This window comes from Ambystoma mexicanum, chromosome 1p (assembly GCF_040938575.1).
Source record: "Ambystoma mexicanum isolate Mex_15411 chromosome 1p, UKY_AmexF1_1, whole genome shotgun sequence".
NCBI lineage: Eukaryota > Metazoa > Chordata > Amphibia > Caudata > Ambystomatidae > Ambystoma > Ambystoma mexicanum.
This window is the reverse complement of record NC_090921.1, coordinates 509,208,885-509,226,822: the sequence shown is the minus strand read 5'-3', so window position 1 is coordinate 509,226,822 and position 17,938 is coordinate 509,208,885. Positions and strand designations below refer to the sequence as shown.

At 44.1% G+C, this 17,938-nt stretch overlaps 1 protein-coding gene across 2 annotated transcripts in view; it reads right to left on the bottom strand.

Annotated features, from left to right (window-relative positions):
* Positions 1-17,938, bottom strand: part of SH3GL1 (SH3 domain containing GRB2 like 1, endophilin A2) — a 362,525-nt gene that overhangs the window by 175,260 nt on the left and 169,327 nt on the right. For both annotated transcript variants that reach the window (XM_069649372.1, XM_069649373.1), the window contains exons 2-7: positions 13,416-13,484; positions 12,522-12,594; positions 11,889-12,032; positions 10,672-10,805; positions 2,926-3,084; positions 1,884-1,987 (exon numbers count right to left, since the gene is read on the bottom strand). In XM_069649372.1, coding sequence (XP_069505473.1) covers positions 1,884-1,987; positions 2,926-3,084; positions 10,672-10,805; positions 11,889-12,032; positions 12,522-12,594; positions 13,416-13,484 — 683 coding nt within the window. The remainder of the gene's footprint in view (positions 1-1,883; positions 1,988-2,925; positions 3,085-10,671; positions 10,806-11,888; positions 12,033-12,521; positions 12,595-13,415; positions 13,485-17,938) is intronic.

Here is a 17,938-nt window from a genome sequence, read left to right as displayed (position 1 = left end):
CATGGTGACCTCTTCTCTGCCTTCAATACAGTAAACCACAACACCCTAATCGCATGTCTCTGTGATACCCAGGACATCACTGATCAGACCAAGGTGTGGCTCAACTCCTTTGGGGTGGAATTGGGGCCCTTCCTCTCCCCCATCACTCTCTCTGCATGCAGTGTCCCAATGTTTTTCAATGGCTATATGACCACCCCCCCACCCTCCAGCACGTAGGATAGCCATTTTCACCTCCAATTTAGTGTTACACCGATGACACACTGCTCTCCTTCAGGCTAACCTCGCCCTCTTCCTCACTCATAACAGACTGTCCACAATTCAGTCATGGTGTGCTGCAAACGACCTCTACCTCAATGCCAGTAAGACAGATTGTCCTCATCGGGACCCCTGCTCCCGCCTTCCCTCTCTCTCTCTGGCCAGCCTCCCTTGGCCCTGCGCCACCACCTACCAATGAGGCAAAAAATCTGGGACTCCACTCTCTTTCTCATCTCACATCGGACATCTCTAAAAAGTCCCACTACCAACTGTACCTTCTCAGATGTATTTTACATTTGCTCACTCCACCCCACCCCCTCAGAGGTTCACCGTCTCCAGAGCCATGGTCCTCTCTAGGCTGGACTACTGCAACAGCCTCTCTCAACCTTCCTTCTACTCAGTCCTCTTCAACTCATCCAGGACAGAACTGCTAGACTTACCCTCCAGGACTGAACTGCTAGACTTACCCTTGGCCTCAAGCCCAGGGACTGCATCTCTGCGGCGCTGAAATCCCTTCACTGGCTCGCCGTGGCTGCAAGGATTAAGTTCAAAACCCTTTTGACTTGTCCACAAGGCTTTCGGGGGCTTGGGCACACTATCTGCAACGCTCTCTTCCTAAATACTCTCCTTCCCGAGCCCTCTACTCTTCTTCCTCAAACTCTCTGCGGGTGAGCCGCTTCTCCAAGCAGAGACTTGAGGGGCGGGGGGGGGGATCTATATCCACTGCAGGTGCCTCCCTCTGGAACAGCCTCACTGCCTCTCTCAGTCTTGAGTCGGATCTCCTTAAGTACCAGAAACTCCTCAAGACCTTCCTCTACGCCGCCTCCTCTCTCCCTCTCCCCTGATAACTACCTCTTTCTGCTCTCTCACTCTCTTCCTCTACTTCTGCTCAGTTTTGCTGACTGGTTGCCTTGTGTACTTTCAGAGCCTCACAGGTCCAAAGCTTCCCTCGCCAGTCTCCTGCACTTGCCTCTGGGCCTTGCACTTGCTGCAGCACTACTGCACTTCTTTCCGACCCATGAGAGTGGTATCTCGCTGCACTTAACCTATGTTCTGACGGGACTGGGCGCACTAGGTCCCTATTGACAACCCCTGGACCCCCCCCCAACCCCACGCACTTCCTTTTCTGTGCACCTGCATGATCTGAATGTACCACGCCTAGTAAGATTGTCTTATCTTCCTTAGGTCTTCCCCTCCCATACAAGGTTGTGTTTGAAACACTCGTCTATAAGCGCGTAATAAATAAACAAATCTTTCAAAGTAATGTAACCTCTTACAATTATGGACAACCAATAGTCTACTGCAGGGTGTATTGTAACACAAATTTAAGAGATAAGGGTTAGAGTATACACAGATTTCTGTGCATGATAGAGCATTACTGTAGTATGCAACACCCATATAGATCTGCTTAAAAAATACCATCACCATGATTTAAATTGTGGTTTACAAGACATTTTTACTTATCTTTATATTAAAGAAGGGAAGGCCTTTGGACTTGGTGGCAAAACTGTTGGAATGGATTTTCTAAAATAAAACATGCTTTGTTGATGTTAGTCATCATATAGTTAAGATATAGGCGAGGGGTAGACCTAATCCCATTTGCTATAAATTAACACGCCTGTTCTCACCTGTCTTTCAGTTTATCCGTAAGCTCATCTAGGATTTGCACAGCCTGCCTGTGGTAATCCAGCTGAGCATCCACCAGTGCAGACAGCTGGCTCACCTGCTCAATCTGCAATAAAACGACAAGAGGTCATGGCCCCACACTGAAGACAGAATAGTAATTTGCTCCATGCACTTCAGGAAGGATTATTTCCCAAACACTACAGACCATTTTAACTCATCACTGTGTGTCACTTCTGAAAAACATACAAATTGGGAGTGACCACTTTCTGACATTCCACATCTACAGACTTGCACACCAATGTCAAAATCCAGTCACTGCAGTTACCCTTCACCAAGCTCAATAAATCTCACTCGTTATGCCCCTTGCTTCACACAATGCTCAACAACCTCCTTGCTTCCAACATCAATATCTCCCAAAAAACCAAATACTTTTTGCACTAGATATCATTAAGAAGTGAATCTAAACCATGTTAAATCAGATTAACACTTTTTGGTTGCTAAATCATCTGAACAGCACAAACTACAAAATTCATGATATTACTTTGTATGCAAATGAGTGCTCTGAAGAGGCGGCAAAGCTACATGTATATGCTTTGAAAAACGACAAAAATAAAATGGACTTTTCACCAAATCTTGTGATTCATACCGTTGACCAAACCAACATCTTCTCATACATTTCAAGCCTTCATAATCTTAAAAGTTTTACTATTCAGACTAGACAAACCAACATGAAAATACACCAAAAACCTGCAACAGACTCCTCAGCCGCTTCCTCATTATACATATTTAGTTTTAAGCAAAGTTTAAGCCAATGTGGTATAACAACTGATTCCGCTCCTTATCGAAGCACAACTGCTGCCTTATACACAAATCTCAGTCTCTTACACACAACTTAATGAGACTCTAAAGCTAGGAATCTCCTGCAGCACACAGGACAGCTCTTTGTAATTTAACTCTTTCTTGCTATGTCCCAACATGTTCTATCCACACAGGTGTGCACATGCCCGCCGGTCTGTTTGCCTCACTCGACTAGAATGGACTTACATCTGTCTCTAGCAAGTTGTGCATGCTCGTCTCAGCAACTTCTTTTGATTCTTCAAACTTTTCCAAAGCCTGGCGGAGCTCTTCCTCTGGTATCTTTCCCTGGCGCTTCTTTTTGTAATCAAAGTCCAGGCGACGACCCTCCAGCTTCTTCAAATGGTGCTGTTTGAAAAGGTGAGAGGGAAAGGTTACCTACTAAACCCCAGTTCTTGATCACTGGTATCTTCATTAAAGTCAAACACTAAAAGGCTCCGACTATGGCCAGAACATTAAAGTTTTCTCAACATAATTATCAACCTTTCAATTTGAAAATAAACTGGCTTCCCTTCTTTAAAATAAAACACATTACCACCAAAAACACATTCTACAGCTTTTCGCTCACCACGCGAATCTCAATCATAGCTGGCTGATCCACTCCAGTATCCAATTAAGCACTGTATTGAAAGTTTGGACTGTTTATTATCTCTGGCGAGAAGGGTGGGTTATTTATGAATTTAATAAAGATATAGTTAAGGTGCCAGGATGGTTGTTTTTGTATAGTATTCACCAACACTTCACAAGGACACCGTTCCCTAGGTTAGTACCCTTTGTGCATTTTCTTTTCTTCACCTCCTTGCACCGAATCTCACCCCCGATTTTTTCACACTTCCACTGCCTGATTAGGCTTTCCAGCTTAGATTGCTGCTTTAAACCACCCCAACTGTTTGCATTTCACCAAACTTGCTTTTGCCTGACTGGGACTCCCAAGTTAGATTGCTGCCTTGAATCGCACTGTTTGTACTTTGCCACACTTGCATTGCCCGACTAGGTTTCCTAGTATGGATCACTGCCCTGAATCTCGCCACTGTTTCCATTTCACCACTTTTGTTATTTTTGCCAGACTAAGCTTCCCAGTTTAGATGGCTGCTTTAAATCTCACTACTAGTTATATTTCGCCAACTCTGCCTTTTGCCAGAATAGGTTTCCCAGTTTAGACTACTGCTGTGAAGATCGCCACCGACTGTGTTCTGACACACTTGCATTTGGCATGACTAGCGCTCCTAATTTTTGAGATTGAATTTTCAAATCTAGCCTGGTGGCCACCCTAGTGTTAGTGAACAGTGGAACTTTGAGAGGTTAGCCAACTCAATCAAGTTAAGCGTGGCGAGTGATCAAGACTTTGTCTCAGGAGAGGCGAGTGGGGTCAAAGTTCCACAAGGAGTCCACAAAGTGAAATACACAATGATTCTGCTTAGACAGGCAAGTAGCAAAAAGTACCGTTCTCCAAACTGGTTCTGTGGACTAACATCATACTCAATTGTTGAAAATGAATGATCCTGTAAGTCTCTGATCCGATTCACTTGATGTGCGTTGCGCTCAGAAGTTAACTTCACTGTGAATGGCTGACATACCCCGAAGCAGACGTTGGGGGGAGGCGAGAGTTGGTGTGCTGCTGCATACTGGGACCTACTGTGCTCTCTCCCCACCTTTTGCCTCACCCTGGCGTGGTGCAGTTCGTTGTAGTGAAAATGTCCCAGAAGATGTGCATTCTAGGGTTGAGGACTAGTCCACATTGATGTTTCGTTGATTTCAGGTAACTCATGTGTAAAGGTTCTGGAATCCAGAAAAGGGGTGGGGTGTCCAAATGTCATGTAGCCAGTAATGTACAAAAGGGTCCCAACAGGTAACTATGCAAAATGTGGTGCAGATTGGTGAAACAGTGTGTAATTGTATGAGGAACAACACTTTGCCAAACCACAAACTCACATTTTCACTTTTATAAATATAGATAGGGCCAAAAACACAATAGGAATATGAATCAAGCGAGTAATATCACACAGCATTCTAAATATGAAACATATATACAGTCACCTTTGGTTATAGAAATGCACATAAATTACTTAAACACCTGAAAGGAAGGTAAGAAGCAGTTATGCAATAGGAAAACAATTACACAGGAATAGAAGCCCTAACTTTGAGTCCCCGTTGAATGGGACCCTGTACCTAAAAGTCACAAAGTTCCATTAGGAGAGAGGACAAAGTTAGGAAATGTTCCTGTGGTGGTGTAAAATGTACCAGAAGACTTCAAGGCTTTTACAGTTAAGTAAGGTACATTTTCTATCTTTTAGAACAGATTTTAAAATAAACATTTAAAAAGCAGAAGAATGGAAAAAAAAAGTATTCTAGGGTTTATTACAGGGGAAAAAGGTGTAGCTTTAACTATTGCTATTACTCACCTTAATTGCTCTTATTTTCCCAAATTACTTGGCAAGTTAACTGGGAGTCGCTGGTTTTCCCGCTGTTGGATTCAGTAGAAGATGCGCAGGAGCTGGGTGTGCAAGGAAGATTTCAGGACGAGCTGAGTTCAACCCTTTTTGACTAAGCATTGCAGCAGGCACCGATGCAGGCATCTTCAGGACACTATCAGCTGGAGGTGAGCCGGTTTCAGCGACCGTCACCGCACATGGGTGGCAGCAGATGCCTCTCCAGTCCCAAACAAAGACAATCTTCCAGGACAGGAACCCTCTATGCAAGAAAGCTGAAACTTGGCAGGAAGGTCCAAAGTACCAGGCGAAAACGTGGAAAAGCAACACTTGTGGCACAGCAGCCCAATTCAGAGCTAGTCAGTCCGCTGGGAGGTCCAGGGACACTTCTGAAGGCTCAAAGCTGCTCGAATGCAATAAGACTTCCAGACTGGTTGGTCCCACCAGTTCTAGGGTCAAAGCACTGACAAGGGCCTTCTCAGATCAGGTAGTCCAGCAGGGCATTGTCAGGCAATTTGCAGCAAAGGTCCACAGTCCTCTTCAGTAGTCTTCCACTGGTCTTCAGACAGCTGGATGGCTACACAGGATACTTGGCTGCATTGCTGATCTACTTGAATGGTTGTAGGACTCCTCTTCCTCTCCTAAATGTAGGTTTATGATCAAACCCAGCCCTACAATGGTAAGGATCTGCATCACTCAGGGACCACTGTGGGTTTCTTTCATGCATGCACACTAGACTATCGGGCACCAGCTTGTGGATTGGGATCAGACAGTCCCAACCCCACTGCTTGGGTCCTGGCACACATAGCAGGCACTAGCCCATGAAATCAATAGCTTTCCCAGGCAAATGCAGGACCATATTAGGTATTTTCTGATATGATGGGAAGAAAGCCAAGAACCTTGTGGCATGGCCCTTTTAGGGAATTAGCCACATTTAGTGGCCAGGTGGGGAAAGCGCGAAGTGCACACTAAAATAAACGCACAAATAGTAAAAATGTAACTGCTGCCACCAGCCTTTCTTTAGGCACATTTACAAATAACCAAAAAATCCCATTGCGAAAAGTTAAGGGTGATACAAAAGTAACCCCACTACACTGCATTGAAAGATACTGTGTGCAATATTAAAAAGTTACCAAAACAGGTAATAAATAAAAGACAAAAAGGAAACCGTTTCCCAGTACTTCCGGGCAGTCTAAAGGAATGATCAGTTTCCCCATGACAAAATGTGCAAAAAGGACAGGGAAGTTAAGATGAAGGCTACACTTCCCTCTAACAAGTCAAAGCAGATTAAAAAACAAAAGCAAACCGTATATCCATAGAAAAGAATAGAGGGCAAGTTGCCTAAAAGAGAAGTCAGGCCAGGTTTCCAAGTTTAGATTCCTGCTTTGAATCAGTTTATATACAGTTTATAGTTTGCCACACTTGCACTTTGCCTGACCAAGGCTCCTAAGTGATATTGCGGCTATACAAATGCCAAACAGAACATAGCATTACTCTGGACCAGGCTGCTTTAAGTACTCCATCTCTTAATCTTGCCACAAAGGAAACCTATTAACTTGAATTCTGACACTGTGAAACCTCTAGACCTCGATTTTTATCACTGGGTGACTGCCACCTTGAATTAGGCACGGCCATATTCTGTGATTTTAAATTTAAGCTGCAGCGAGTTTCTAACTTTGAATTTGTCAATACTGGACTGTCACTTTGAACTCTCTCACTGTAATATTTAACTCCAACTTCACTGGGTAACAGTCATGTAGACTTTGCTACTGTGATATTCTATCACCTTGAACTCTGCTGCTGTGAATTTTCCAACTTTGAACTGGCCCCTGTGTGTCTCTGTCACTTCAAATTCTGGGTATGAGTTCTTGAATTTTGAGCTTTCAATTCTGTCGTGACATTTCTAACTCTTAATCTTAATCTTGCTACTGTAAGATCCTATCATTCTGGACTTGGCTGCGTTGAGTCTCCTCACCTTCAATTTCTGTCCTTTATGTTTTGTATGACAATTCACAGGTTCACGTCACTTCTCACTGAAGGGGTTCCTTCCCTATGAGGCTAGGGATGTGAGGCTGCTACCCAATAGTACCCCTACGGGTGGTAAAAAGCCAGAGGACTACATAGGGAGAGACATCCCTCATGGGGATAAGGACGCCCCTCCCGTGAAAGACCTCCCTAAACCCCTGTTTCCATAAAACATGGCCTTATTTACTCCTTATCCCTCCCAACCTGAAACTATTACTGTGTTATTGTGAAGTCTCTACTATCTCATTTGTAGGGTTGTCTAGGACTGAGATGAAGAATCAAAGAAACATACAGAACATCAGTAGAAGGAATCACCAAAGAACTGTGACGAGATGCCCACTAGGTGGCATGAAACAATGCTTGGGCAGTCCCAGCAATAGAAAGTAAAGATTGAGGAAGGAAGGACTAATGGAGCTTGAGAGCAGGAAGGAACCCACGCTGCCAGAAATATCGAGAGACAGTCCGTCTCAGAAAGAGAAACTTAAAAGGAACCACGCGAACCGGGACAAACCCAACTGGCTGCAGAAGCAGGAAGAATCCAGCAGTGGCATGGCCTCTCCGAGAGACCGCCGCAGTACATGGTGCTGCATCGACCAATGAGGAGGAAAGCAGGAATCTGTGCTAAATGCGTGCACAGATTCCTGCGCGAATCAACAACGACCGCAGACCCTCGGAAGAAAATAGCACACCTACCCCTCCCACCAGAAGAGATCCCCCCCCCCATTGGCGAAACAAGCCCAAAATAGCTACTTATCGTGCTACCCATCAACCTACCACCCACTCGCACAACCAACCAACCATAGGAACCATAATCTCATAAAGAGGATCATCGGAAACCATGATGTGAAATCCATAGAAGCACAACTGAACAAAACTAACTCAATGCACCATTTGTCGCACACAATTGGTGTGACAAAATAATCCTCAAAGCAAGCAGAGAGATGACACGAAAAAATAGCAACCCAAAACGTAACCTTTTTGACCTTCTCAACGAAGAAAGCAAAACATAAGCGAAGGCACAACCTGATGGAAAAACAAAAATCGATATCAACTCAAATTACCTACTCCACCGTCAACGGATAAAGGAGGAACAGACATAATATTCCTCACTGACATCTGGCTAACTTAAAACTTAAAAGGTAATAGCACATGATTCCCTACCCAACAACTTCAAATTGAAACAAGCCAACCGATAAGGATAAAGACGAGGAGGTCCCACTGCTACATACAAGGAACAGCACCAGATCACCAACTATCATTCTCATCTACCAGCCACCGACATACAACCCTACTTTGGTGGACGCAATCAGCATTAAAGACAATCACCTGTACATACTGGGAGATTTCTACCAACCAATCTTAAACATCTCATACTCCGTAAACCACCTAAAAATCTACCTTTACAAACAAATTCATGAACATGGAGAAAACAATCTGATACTAGACCAGGCGTAAGTCGGCTACAGGCCTATAAGAGGAACGGAAACAAAATTACTATTGATATGGAATGATCTAATGATCAAAAAACAATGGACACTCAAATGTCAAATCAGCACCGTTACTACTTGATCTATCAGCAGTCTTCGACACAGTCCACTATGAAACATTCACCAAAAGACTCAAAGATATCCAGATCGGAAACACGTTACTTTGGCTAAAATTCTTTGTGCAGAAAGAACGGTAACAACTTGGCTAACCCCACTTCAAACTCCCCGCACAACAACTTGCAGAGTCCCACAAGGCTCATCCCTCTCACCATTGCTATTCAATATTTACATGACCCCTCTCACCAACCTAATCCAAAGACACAGCCTCACCTGCAAAAATTATGCAAACACACAAATTCATCTACAAAATCAACGCTAGAGAAAAACAAAACCCAACGCCTAGCAACTGCCTCACAGAAATAAAGCATCAGATGAGAACCAACAGCCTTAAACTCAACCCGGAGAAAACAGAAATCACGATTGTGCCCAATGACCTGTTTAACCAACACCACATTCCATGGCCTTGTGAAATGGGAAAGCAGCCGTAACCACCCAAAGTGGCTGAAGAGACTGAAAACCTCAGACAGCCACCCTGGCAATTCTAGGTACCAGGAAGGATGCAGCCATATTAATGCAGTTAGAACAACTAGTAATTTTGTCCAATCTCTCGAGCAGCAGCATGTGATCAACGAGATCAAAAACCACCAATAGATCTAGCAGAATGAGTCAACAATACTGGTAAGGTTTGCTCTAAGGTCAAGCATGGCAGTCTCCGTCGATGCTTAGCACGAAAAATTTCAGATACACTAGAAGATTGAATTTTTCAATGTGATTCTGAAATTGCAAATATACAATTCTATCTAAAGAATTTTACAAAGAAGATACATTAGTAATGGGGCAATAATTGTTCACTATTTTAGGATGTAACGTTTCCTTTTTAAGGATTGAGTGATCCATACATTGAGTAGCCGATACCACCGAGTTTGAAAAGGAAGAATAAATGTTAGCGATGAAAGGAGCCAGACAGCCAATAGCATATTTATTAATACTGGCTGGACATGCATCGCTGAGACAAAAAGAAGGTTTAAGATCATCAACTACCTTTATTAAATCACCTTCAGAGATTTCATTGAAACAAAACTCATGAGACAAAGTGGGCTTAACAGGCAGAATATTGTCAGGGTTAATAAGATTTTTACAAGGCAAAAAAAAAAGTTTAGAATTATGGACTTCTTTAATAACGGAGCATAAGGTCAGACGATGAGCTTCAATCTTTACTCAATGGGAATCAAGTTTTGAAACAAAACCTTGTTGGAGAGCTTCTGTCCCTTCTGAAGCAGAAGACTGGACTGTTTGAGCAGGGTATATGCTAGTGTGAAGTGTCACGCGTTACGTTTGGCTATGAACATGTGTGCCCACCCAGTCTCCCCAGTCCGCATGAGTCTGGTACAGAGAGGGCTGCAGCCCCATATACCAACAGTATGGCACAAAGAGGATGCATGTGTCCTCAAACATAGGATGCCCAAAAATGCTAAAATTGGCATGGTCAGTGAGTTAGGACAGACTTTCCTCTGCACTGCCACATAATCAAGATCTGATTTTCTGTCTATGCAATTGCACAGGATGGCCTATACGTTTTAGAAAGTCTTACAGGGATGCTGGTCACCTGAGATTCATATACTAGCTGCTTGAAATGTATCACTTCCCTTCACAAGTACCCAATGTAACAGTGGTTTATGTGTCGCAACTCCCCTGACTTGTCATAGAATCGAAATCATCATCAGAGGGAAACAAAAAACATGTGAACAGGAAATTTCAAGTGAATAGACGTGATCAACTTGAGCCTACAAACTGTTTAGGAGAGCTTGCACTACAGCGTTGCAAAGTGCACCACTGTGGTCTCTAGAATACCAAAGATTCCAGCTATCACACTGTCTGTGCAGCTTTGATTGCTAAAGGTGCAAGTTTTGTAGGGCGAGATTGTTAGAGGCTACCTGGATCTCTTTCAAGTCTTTGTCACATAAGTTCTGCAGTGGATCGATAAAGTTCTGCTTCACTTCAATATCCAGAGAATCCTTCACCTCCGCCAATCTCTTCATTGACTCACCAGCATCCAAAAGTGCATCACCTAGGAGGAATGAAAAGGCAAGGTGAGGTAACGAGAGACTTAAATATAGCTCAATGCAAGTTTGAGAACAGAGTATATACACACAGGACTGTGTGGTGAAATTGTTATGGTAATCTGTATACAAATGCCTACGATTCGAGGGGGAGAAAGGGGAATATGGCCAATCATATTAATATATCCCGCCAGCGAAGTTAGAGCGTTTATTTAGGCAGCATGCTTATCTTTCATTTCTGACTCGTGTGCCATCACACTCCCGAAAGTAAGTCATCCCAATACCTGTACCTCACAGGGTGGCTCTTGTCTCGATTTATAGCATGCACGAAGGTGAAGAAACATGCTCAAGATACGAAACCTAAAAACACGAAGGCAATGCTTAGCATTCAAAGATGGTGCATAAATATACAACTGGGACATTTGTGATACTCCCAAGCAGAGGCCAAATAATTAAGACACAGTAAATGTCCCAGGCCTCTCAAATACTTTATTTCATGGGTAGAGTCCAGGTCTATTCTCCACTGTTTGGAAATTATATTCAAAACACCCACAAAAAAACAATCAGAAATATACACCATCACACTTACAAGTTGCCTGCTAGAGTGTCAGCATCTTTGGTGTTGGTAGCAGGTTGCCACGGACTGAGAAAAAGGTAAATCCTAGGGGAAGTGTCTATAACAGGGATAGCGTGAAGATCTGTCCACAGATAGGTGTGAATGTGTGGGGGTATGGCTGGGTTTTGAGAGCGCAGCTGACTGGGGGATGATCAGGGACAGACAGGAGCCCTACTGCCAGCCTAATGTTACGTTAGACAAAAAGGATGGAAAATAAAAATCATATGCCGCAGAAGTGACGTGACATTCCTCCATTGGTCAATTCCCAGTTATACAAGACGCTATGGCTCTGATATCTTGGTGTGGGATAAAGTGCGAGCATGCAGGAGTTTGAGCACACGTGTGGGGGAGGGAGTGTGTGTAAGGCTACAAAAGGTAACTGAGCAGTTACCGCCACTAAGGCAGACTGCCCAAATCTTTCCAAAGTAGTGTTACATTTTGACAGAACATCATGAGAACGATGGGGATCACTCACCAAATTTTGAGTCCTCCCCCAGCTCCTTCCCAAACCGGACCATGCTCTCCCCAAGGAGTCCCTCGGGCTGAGGATAACCAGGGTTCTTTACCTGCCCTCGGATCTTAGAAACAGTGTTCAGCATTGAGAGCTTAGCCCTGGAGGCTGTGAAGAAGAAAAGGCACTGTTAGAGTGTGACTACATAGAAATCCCACTGCAAAGGCCACTGTTAAAATGGAGTCAAAGAAAGGCACCGAGTCGCAAACTGTTACTTTGGTATGGAGAACTGCTGTCATTTTCATGATCTATTAGCGCTCTAGTGTGAAAAGTACACAGAAGAAAGACCCAAAAGGAATGCTTAAAACACAGACAGGGAGGGACAGAACTTGACTAACACAATATAAGAAGTTGCAACCCATGAAGAATGATAGAAACAAGCCAGAGATAAAGGGTAACCGAGAAAGCCATAGGCACTCTACCTCCATCTCTAGAGGTGGACACATTCTGTCCAACTAGTATTCGTATGAGCAGTTGGAAAGAAGAACCAACTTTGAGGTTTTAACCTCACACTATGCAAAAGTATACCCAAGTTTAGAGCCCAGCGCTTCACTGAAAAAACACCAACCCTCATCCCTACCAGCAGAATGTAGTTACCTGGATTTGGCTGCAGGTACTCAATGGTTTTAATTAACACTTCTGACACCGCTTTGCTGGTAAGATCCACTTTCTAAAACAGGAATAAAACCTTTTACTTGAATTTCATAATGTTTTTTAAACAGGGTACTTTTCTATAATTAGAACTTACATTTTCAATTGTTAAAGAAGGAACATCAAAACTCCAAAAAGATTAACAAATTAGGACACCATTGATTTAACTAGGAAAATGTTGACCTTTTGTTGTCCCAATGCATGTGCACACATGCTCTGTGTAAAGGTTTAAACCAGTCTATGGCCTGCATTACAGAAACCACATCAAGGTGCTCATCACCCAGTTTTGACATTTAACCATTCTCAGGTACCAATCATAAAAGGTTGTCTAAAGAGTAAGCCTAACTGTTTTTTTCTTAATCGAAAAGAAGTCAAAATCTTGGTCCATATCAATGGGGCTTGGCAGGATTAGGCAAGTTTTCTTACTAAAGCAAATATGGAAATCCTAAGTAAGTGCATCTCGTAAGTTTTCATGTCTCGCCTTGGGGAATTATTTGGGAATCTGGAACTTACAAACATCAGGGGCTACACCATAAAATCGATAAAACTAAACCTAAGAAAAATGCAGTTCACTAGAGGGGCAAAATAATGACACCAACTGGAAACGTACATTTAGTTAACAGCTAAAAGTAACAGCAAACCTTCATAGCCTACAATGCAAGAATTTGCACAGCTATCGGGATGGAGAGCACAGTAATCATTTTGACCAACGTCTATTTAGGAGCCCAGCATTAATGTGAGTAATCACAAACTACTGTGTAAACTTTGCAAAGCTTATGGGAACAATCTAGGCAAGAACATCTTTGTTTCATTGGTGACCACATTGGCAATGTTTCTTACCTTCTCCATTTCTTTGAAATCTTCATCCAGCTTGGTGCCTTCAGCTCCTCCAACCTTCTCACTAACAAGCTGCAGAGAACAGATAAACAAGAGTGAAACCTAGACTAATTATATACGTCATTCACAGACTCCTGCCCATAACATAACAGAGGAACCATTGTCAAGTGGCTAGGTGATTAGCTGTGGAAATTTGAGAACCAAGTTCTAATCCTAACCTTCTACATTACCAATTGTGTGAACATTGCCATCTGTGCCTCCATTCCCAATCAGCCATAATTGGTGCCACTTGGAAACCAACAATTCCTAAATAAAGAATGGTATAGGAAACTGGGCTGGACAGAATTTCCTTCTACTCCAACTCTTATGCCCAAGAAGAGAAGATCAGTCCCTGGTACAATCTACAACATGTACCCTTCTACTACAAACGCCCCTTTAACCTTACTTGCTTTGGAGTGATCTGGCCTGGGGAACACCTCTAACTCCTACCTTCAAGGGCATTTGGCAGCATATGCACAAAAACTAGGAGTCAGGTTGGGAGGGGTTGCCCAGTTGATTAAATTGTTCTTTTGAATAGCGAGGCAAGAAACATAGCTCATATCTCATTAACAGGCAGACTATATTATTAACAATTGGAATACACCCTCTTGGGGTGGGGGAAAGGTGGGCAGTGTTCCATGGGTAAAAATTTTGTGTTTGCCCGGGATCCTCAGAACCTTTGGGAGGGATAAGGCATGTAATTTACTCACCCACCAGCCCAATAAAAAGTAGGACTATACACAAACAATAAGAGCAAAACAGGGGATACTTTAATATATGTATATCTGAATATACCCAACTATGGGGGCTACTATCTGGTTGAGCCAATTAACTAGGTTTTGGATCTACGGCATAGTATTCTTATTATCCACACTCTAAACTGAGAGGGTGCACGCAGGTTCTCAATTCAGTCAATGACCTCAGCCCAAGGTCACCCAAAAATATCTTTCCTTATATAGCTCAAACACCCACGCTCATATCTCTGTTTATGTAGTTTATCAATTATGTAATTACACAGCTTGGTAAGTGAACAAATACAGTCCTCTAAATTGAGATTCATAAAGATTTAATATCCATCACCATCCAAAACATTTCAACCATTTGAAGGTCTTCCTCATGGCAATAACTTCGATACTATCCAATGCGTGAGTCGCCTATTCAAAATGGTCTTCAATGATTCTCTATCTCTATCTGAATTTCTTAGATCATCCAGTTTCATGTACAAAGCTTTACAATAATTTACTTCAAAGAACCCTCTTAGAACGCTGCGCAGAATGCCGTTTTACGCTATGAAATAATTTTCATAGATTACGGAGAAAAAGAAAAAAAAGAAGTTTCCCGCAAAAATCTACTAATGCTTTGTACATGAAACTGGATGATCTAAGAAATAATATTAAATCTTTATGAATCTCAATTTGGATGACTATTTGTTAACTTAATTTGCTGTGTAATTACATCATGTATAGACTATGTATATACATACACAGGTGTCAATGGAACATATATGTTTAAATACCCTTTTCTATATCAAAATTAATTTCAAAGCAAAACAATTCATCAACAAATAACTAGCTTTCTAGAATAGGTCATCTATTTGTTAAAACAATATTTGATCAGTTTACACTTCAAAAGGATGTCCTGTGGCTGGCTGTGTGGTAGAACCTGCATGAAGGTCTTACAAAACCAGATGAATTAACCCCTTTCTCATACAGTAAGGCAGTCAGCGCAAAGAAACATTCTCACTCAGAAGAAAAAAATAATCCTCTTCCGCTCTCTTCATGGAAGGATGCACAAGCAAGCATTTCTACTCTGTCCTCCTGTTCAATTATTATCAGGTTACTCACCGTAGTGACCACCTTACTTCTACTCCATAGTCCCCTTTCCTCCATACTTATGGGACATCTCTCCGTCCTGTCGGACGGGACCGAAGCACTTTGTAAAAAGCATCCAAAAATTTTGCAAAAATGTGTCCTTCCTCCCTTTCTTGCGCGGGGCCCGGTACGCGGCCGTAACCCCGCCCACCTTGGCTCCGCCCCACGCATCGCCCATCAGTCCTTTTCTATAGCCAGGTCTAAGACCTATTAGCAATAACAGAGGAACCTTATTAGAGGGGACGGCGGGCGTATGGAAGAAAGGGGACTATGGACAAGGAGTAAGGTGGTCACTACCGTGAGTAACCTGATTATACTGCTACGTCCCGTCCCTTTTCCTCCATACTTATGGGAGATTCCCAAGCACTCCTTACAGGAACTACGGGAGTATGGAAATACCCCTTACTGAAACAGGTTCTTCAGCACAGCCTGACCAAACTGAGCATCAGCTCTTGAGCTCATGTCAAGACAATAATGCTTACAAAAAGCAGATGGGGAGGCCCACGTAGCTGCCCTAGCGATGGACTCCCAGGGGACCTATTTCTGAAAAGCAACCGCGGCTGCCTTGCCCCGCACCAGGTGAGCATGAATACCCTTAGGGAGCTTCAGCCCTTGGACGGTGAAAGACTCCTTAATGCAGGCGGCGATCCACGAGAAATAGTCGCCTTAGATGCCTGCTTACCCTGAGGGTTACAAAAGGTCAAAAACAGTTGAGAACTCCTAAGCTCGGAGGTTCTGTCCAGATAGAACTTAAGAGCCCTTCCGACATCGAGACAATGCAGAACCCTTTCTGCCTCTGAGGTAGGGTTCGGAAAAAAGACCGGCAGGGAGATCGACTGATTCAGATGGAACTCAGATACCACCTTCGGCAGGAAAGCAGGATTTGTCCGTAGGACTACCTTATCCTTGGGGAAAAAAAAGGGGTGCTCCACCGACAAGGCCTGGAGCTCACTCACCCACCTTGCTGACGTAACGGCGACCAAAAAGGACACTTACCAGGATAGGTACTTGAGGTCCACCGTGGCCGTTGGTTCGAAAGGTTTATGGCACAACAGTGTCAGGACTACATTTAGATCCCACGACTTGGAGGATAAAGGCGTGTCAAGCCTGCAAAATGCCTCTTAACCACTGGGTTACACAGAGAGTAAGAGCATTGGTCCGTAGAAAGGTAAGCGGAAACCGCTGAAAGGTAAGTTCTACATGACAGAACGTGGACACCCGACTCTGCTAAGAAGGATACAAAGGACAGCACCGTGTCAATTGTATCCCTTCTTGGGTCCAACTTCTTGTTTAAACACCAATGACAGAACCTGAGCCATTTGCTTCTCTCCTGGGATCTAGTCGATGGTTTCCTGGTTGCCTGGATAATACGCATGTTATCCGCAGACAAGTTAAGATGTTCTAAAGATTTGAACTCAGGCACCATGCCGCCAAGCTGAGCGATTGTGGGGAGGGATGCCACAACTACTGTTCCCCCTGATGAAGAAGATCGGCGGATACACCGACAGGTGTTGAAGTTCTGAAAACCAAAACCTGGCTGGCCACAACGGGGCTATGAGTAGAAGGGAACAGTTCACCGAGTTCTTCAACTTGCAAACTGCTCGGTGAACTAGAGGCAGAGGCGGGAAGGCGTAAGCGCTCATGTTGTGCCATGGAATCTCAAGAGCATCCCCCACAGAGGAGGCTCCCAGCCCCCCTCTGGAGGCATACTGAGCAAGCTTCTTCGCTACGGCGGTAAACAAGAGGTCCACTTCCGGTGTGCCCCAATGCTGGAAAATCCACGAGAGGACCTCCGCCTTCAACTCCCACTCGTAATTGACCACTGTCCGCCGGCTGAGGGCATCCGCTGTGACATTCAGCTGGCCCGGGATGTGCACAGCAAGCAGCTAAACACCATGACGTACAGCCCATTCCCAAATCTGGACGGACATGTCCACGAGAGGGGGAGACTTGGTTCCCCCTTGTTTGTTGATGTAATACATCAACACCACATTGTCCATGCGTATGCGGACCACTGTTGGCAGTGATCGGTCTGAACGCCTTGAGCGCTAGAAAGATCGCCAGAAGCTCCAGATTTATGTGGAGGAGCTTGTCCTGAGGCGACTAGAGAGCCGAGACCTGAAGATCCAACGTCGCACCCCACCCCAGAAGGGAGGAGTCCGTCATGATCGTCACCTCAGAGGCTGGGTCCTGGAACCCCGCACCCACCAACAGGTTGCTGAGAGATGACCACTATTTCAGGTCGACTCTCATGGAAGCCGGAATCATCATGAGCTTGGAATCCGGGTCCACAGCCTGACGCCAAGAACTCCGAAGAGCCATCCGAGTCCGCCTCATCTTGAGACGAGACACGCACAAGGCTATGAGGCCCAGAAGCCTCTGGAACCACCAGGCCGACATGCTCTCCAACAGCGAAAACAGGTGACACGTGGCCAACAGATCCGCCATTCTGTCCCCGGTCAGGTACACTCTGCAGTCGATAGTGTTCCAGCATAAAACCCAGTAAAATCAAGTCCTGCGAGGCCGTCATAGAAGATTTCCGCAGTTCATCGACAGCCCAAGATGGAACAGGAGCTGAAGGAGAGACTGACGATTGCACGCGGCTTTCAACGGGCA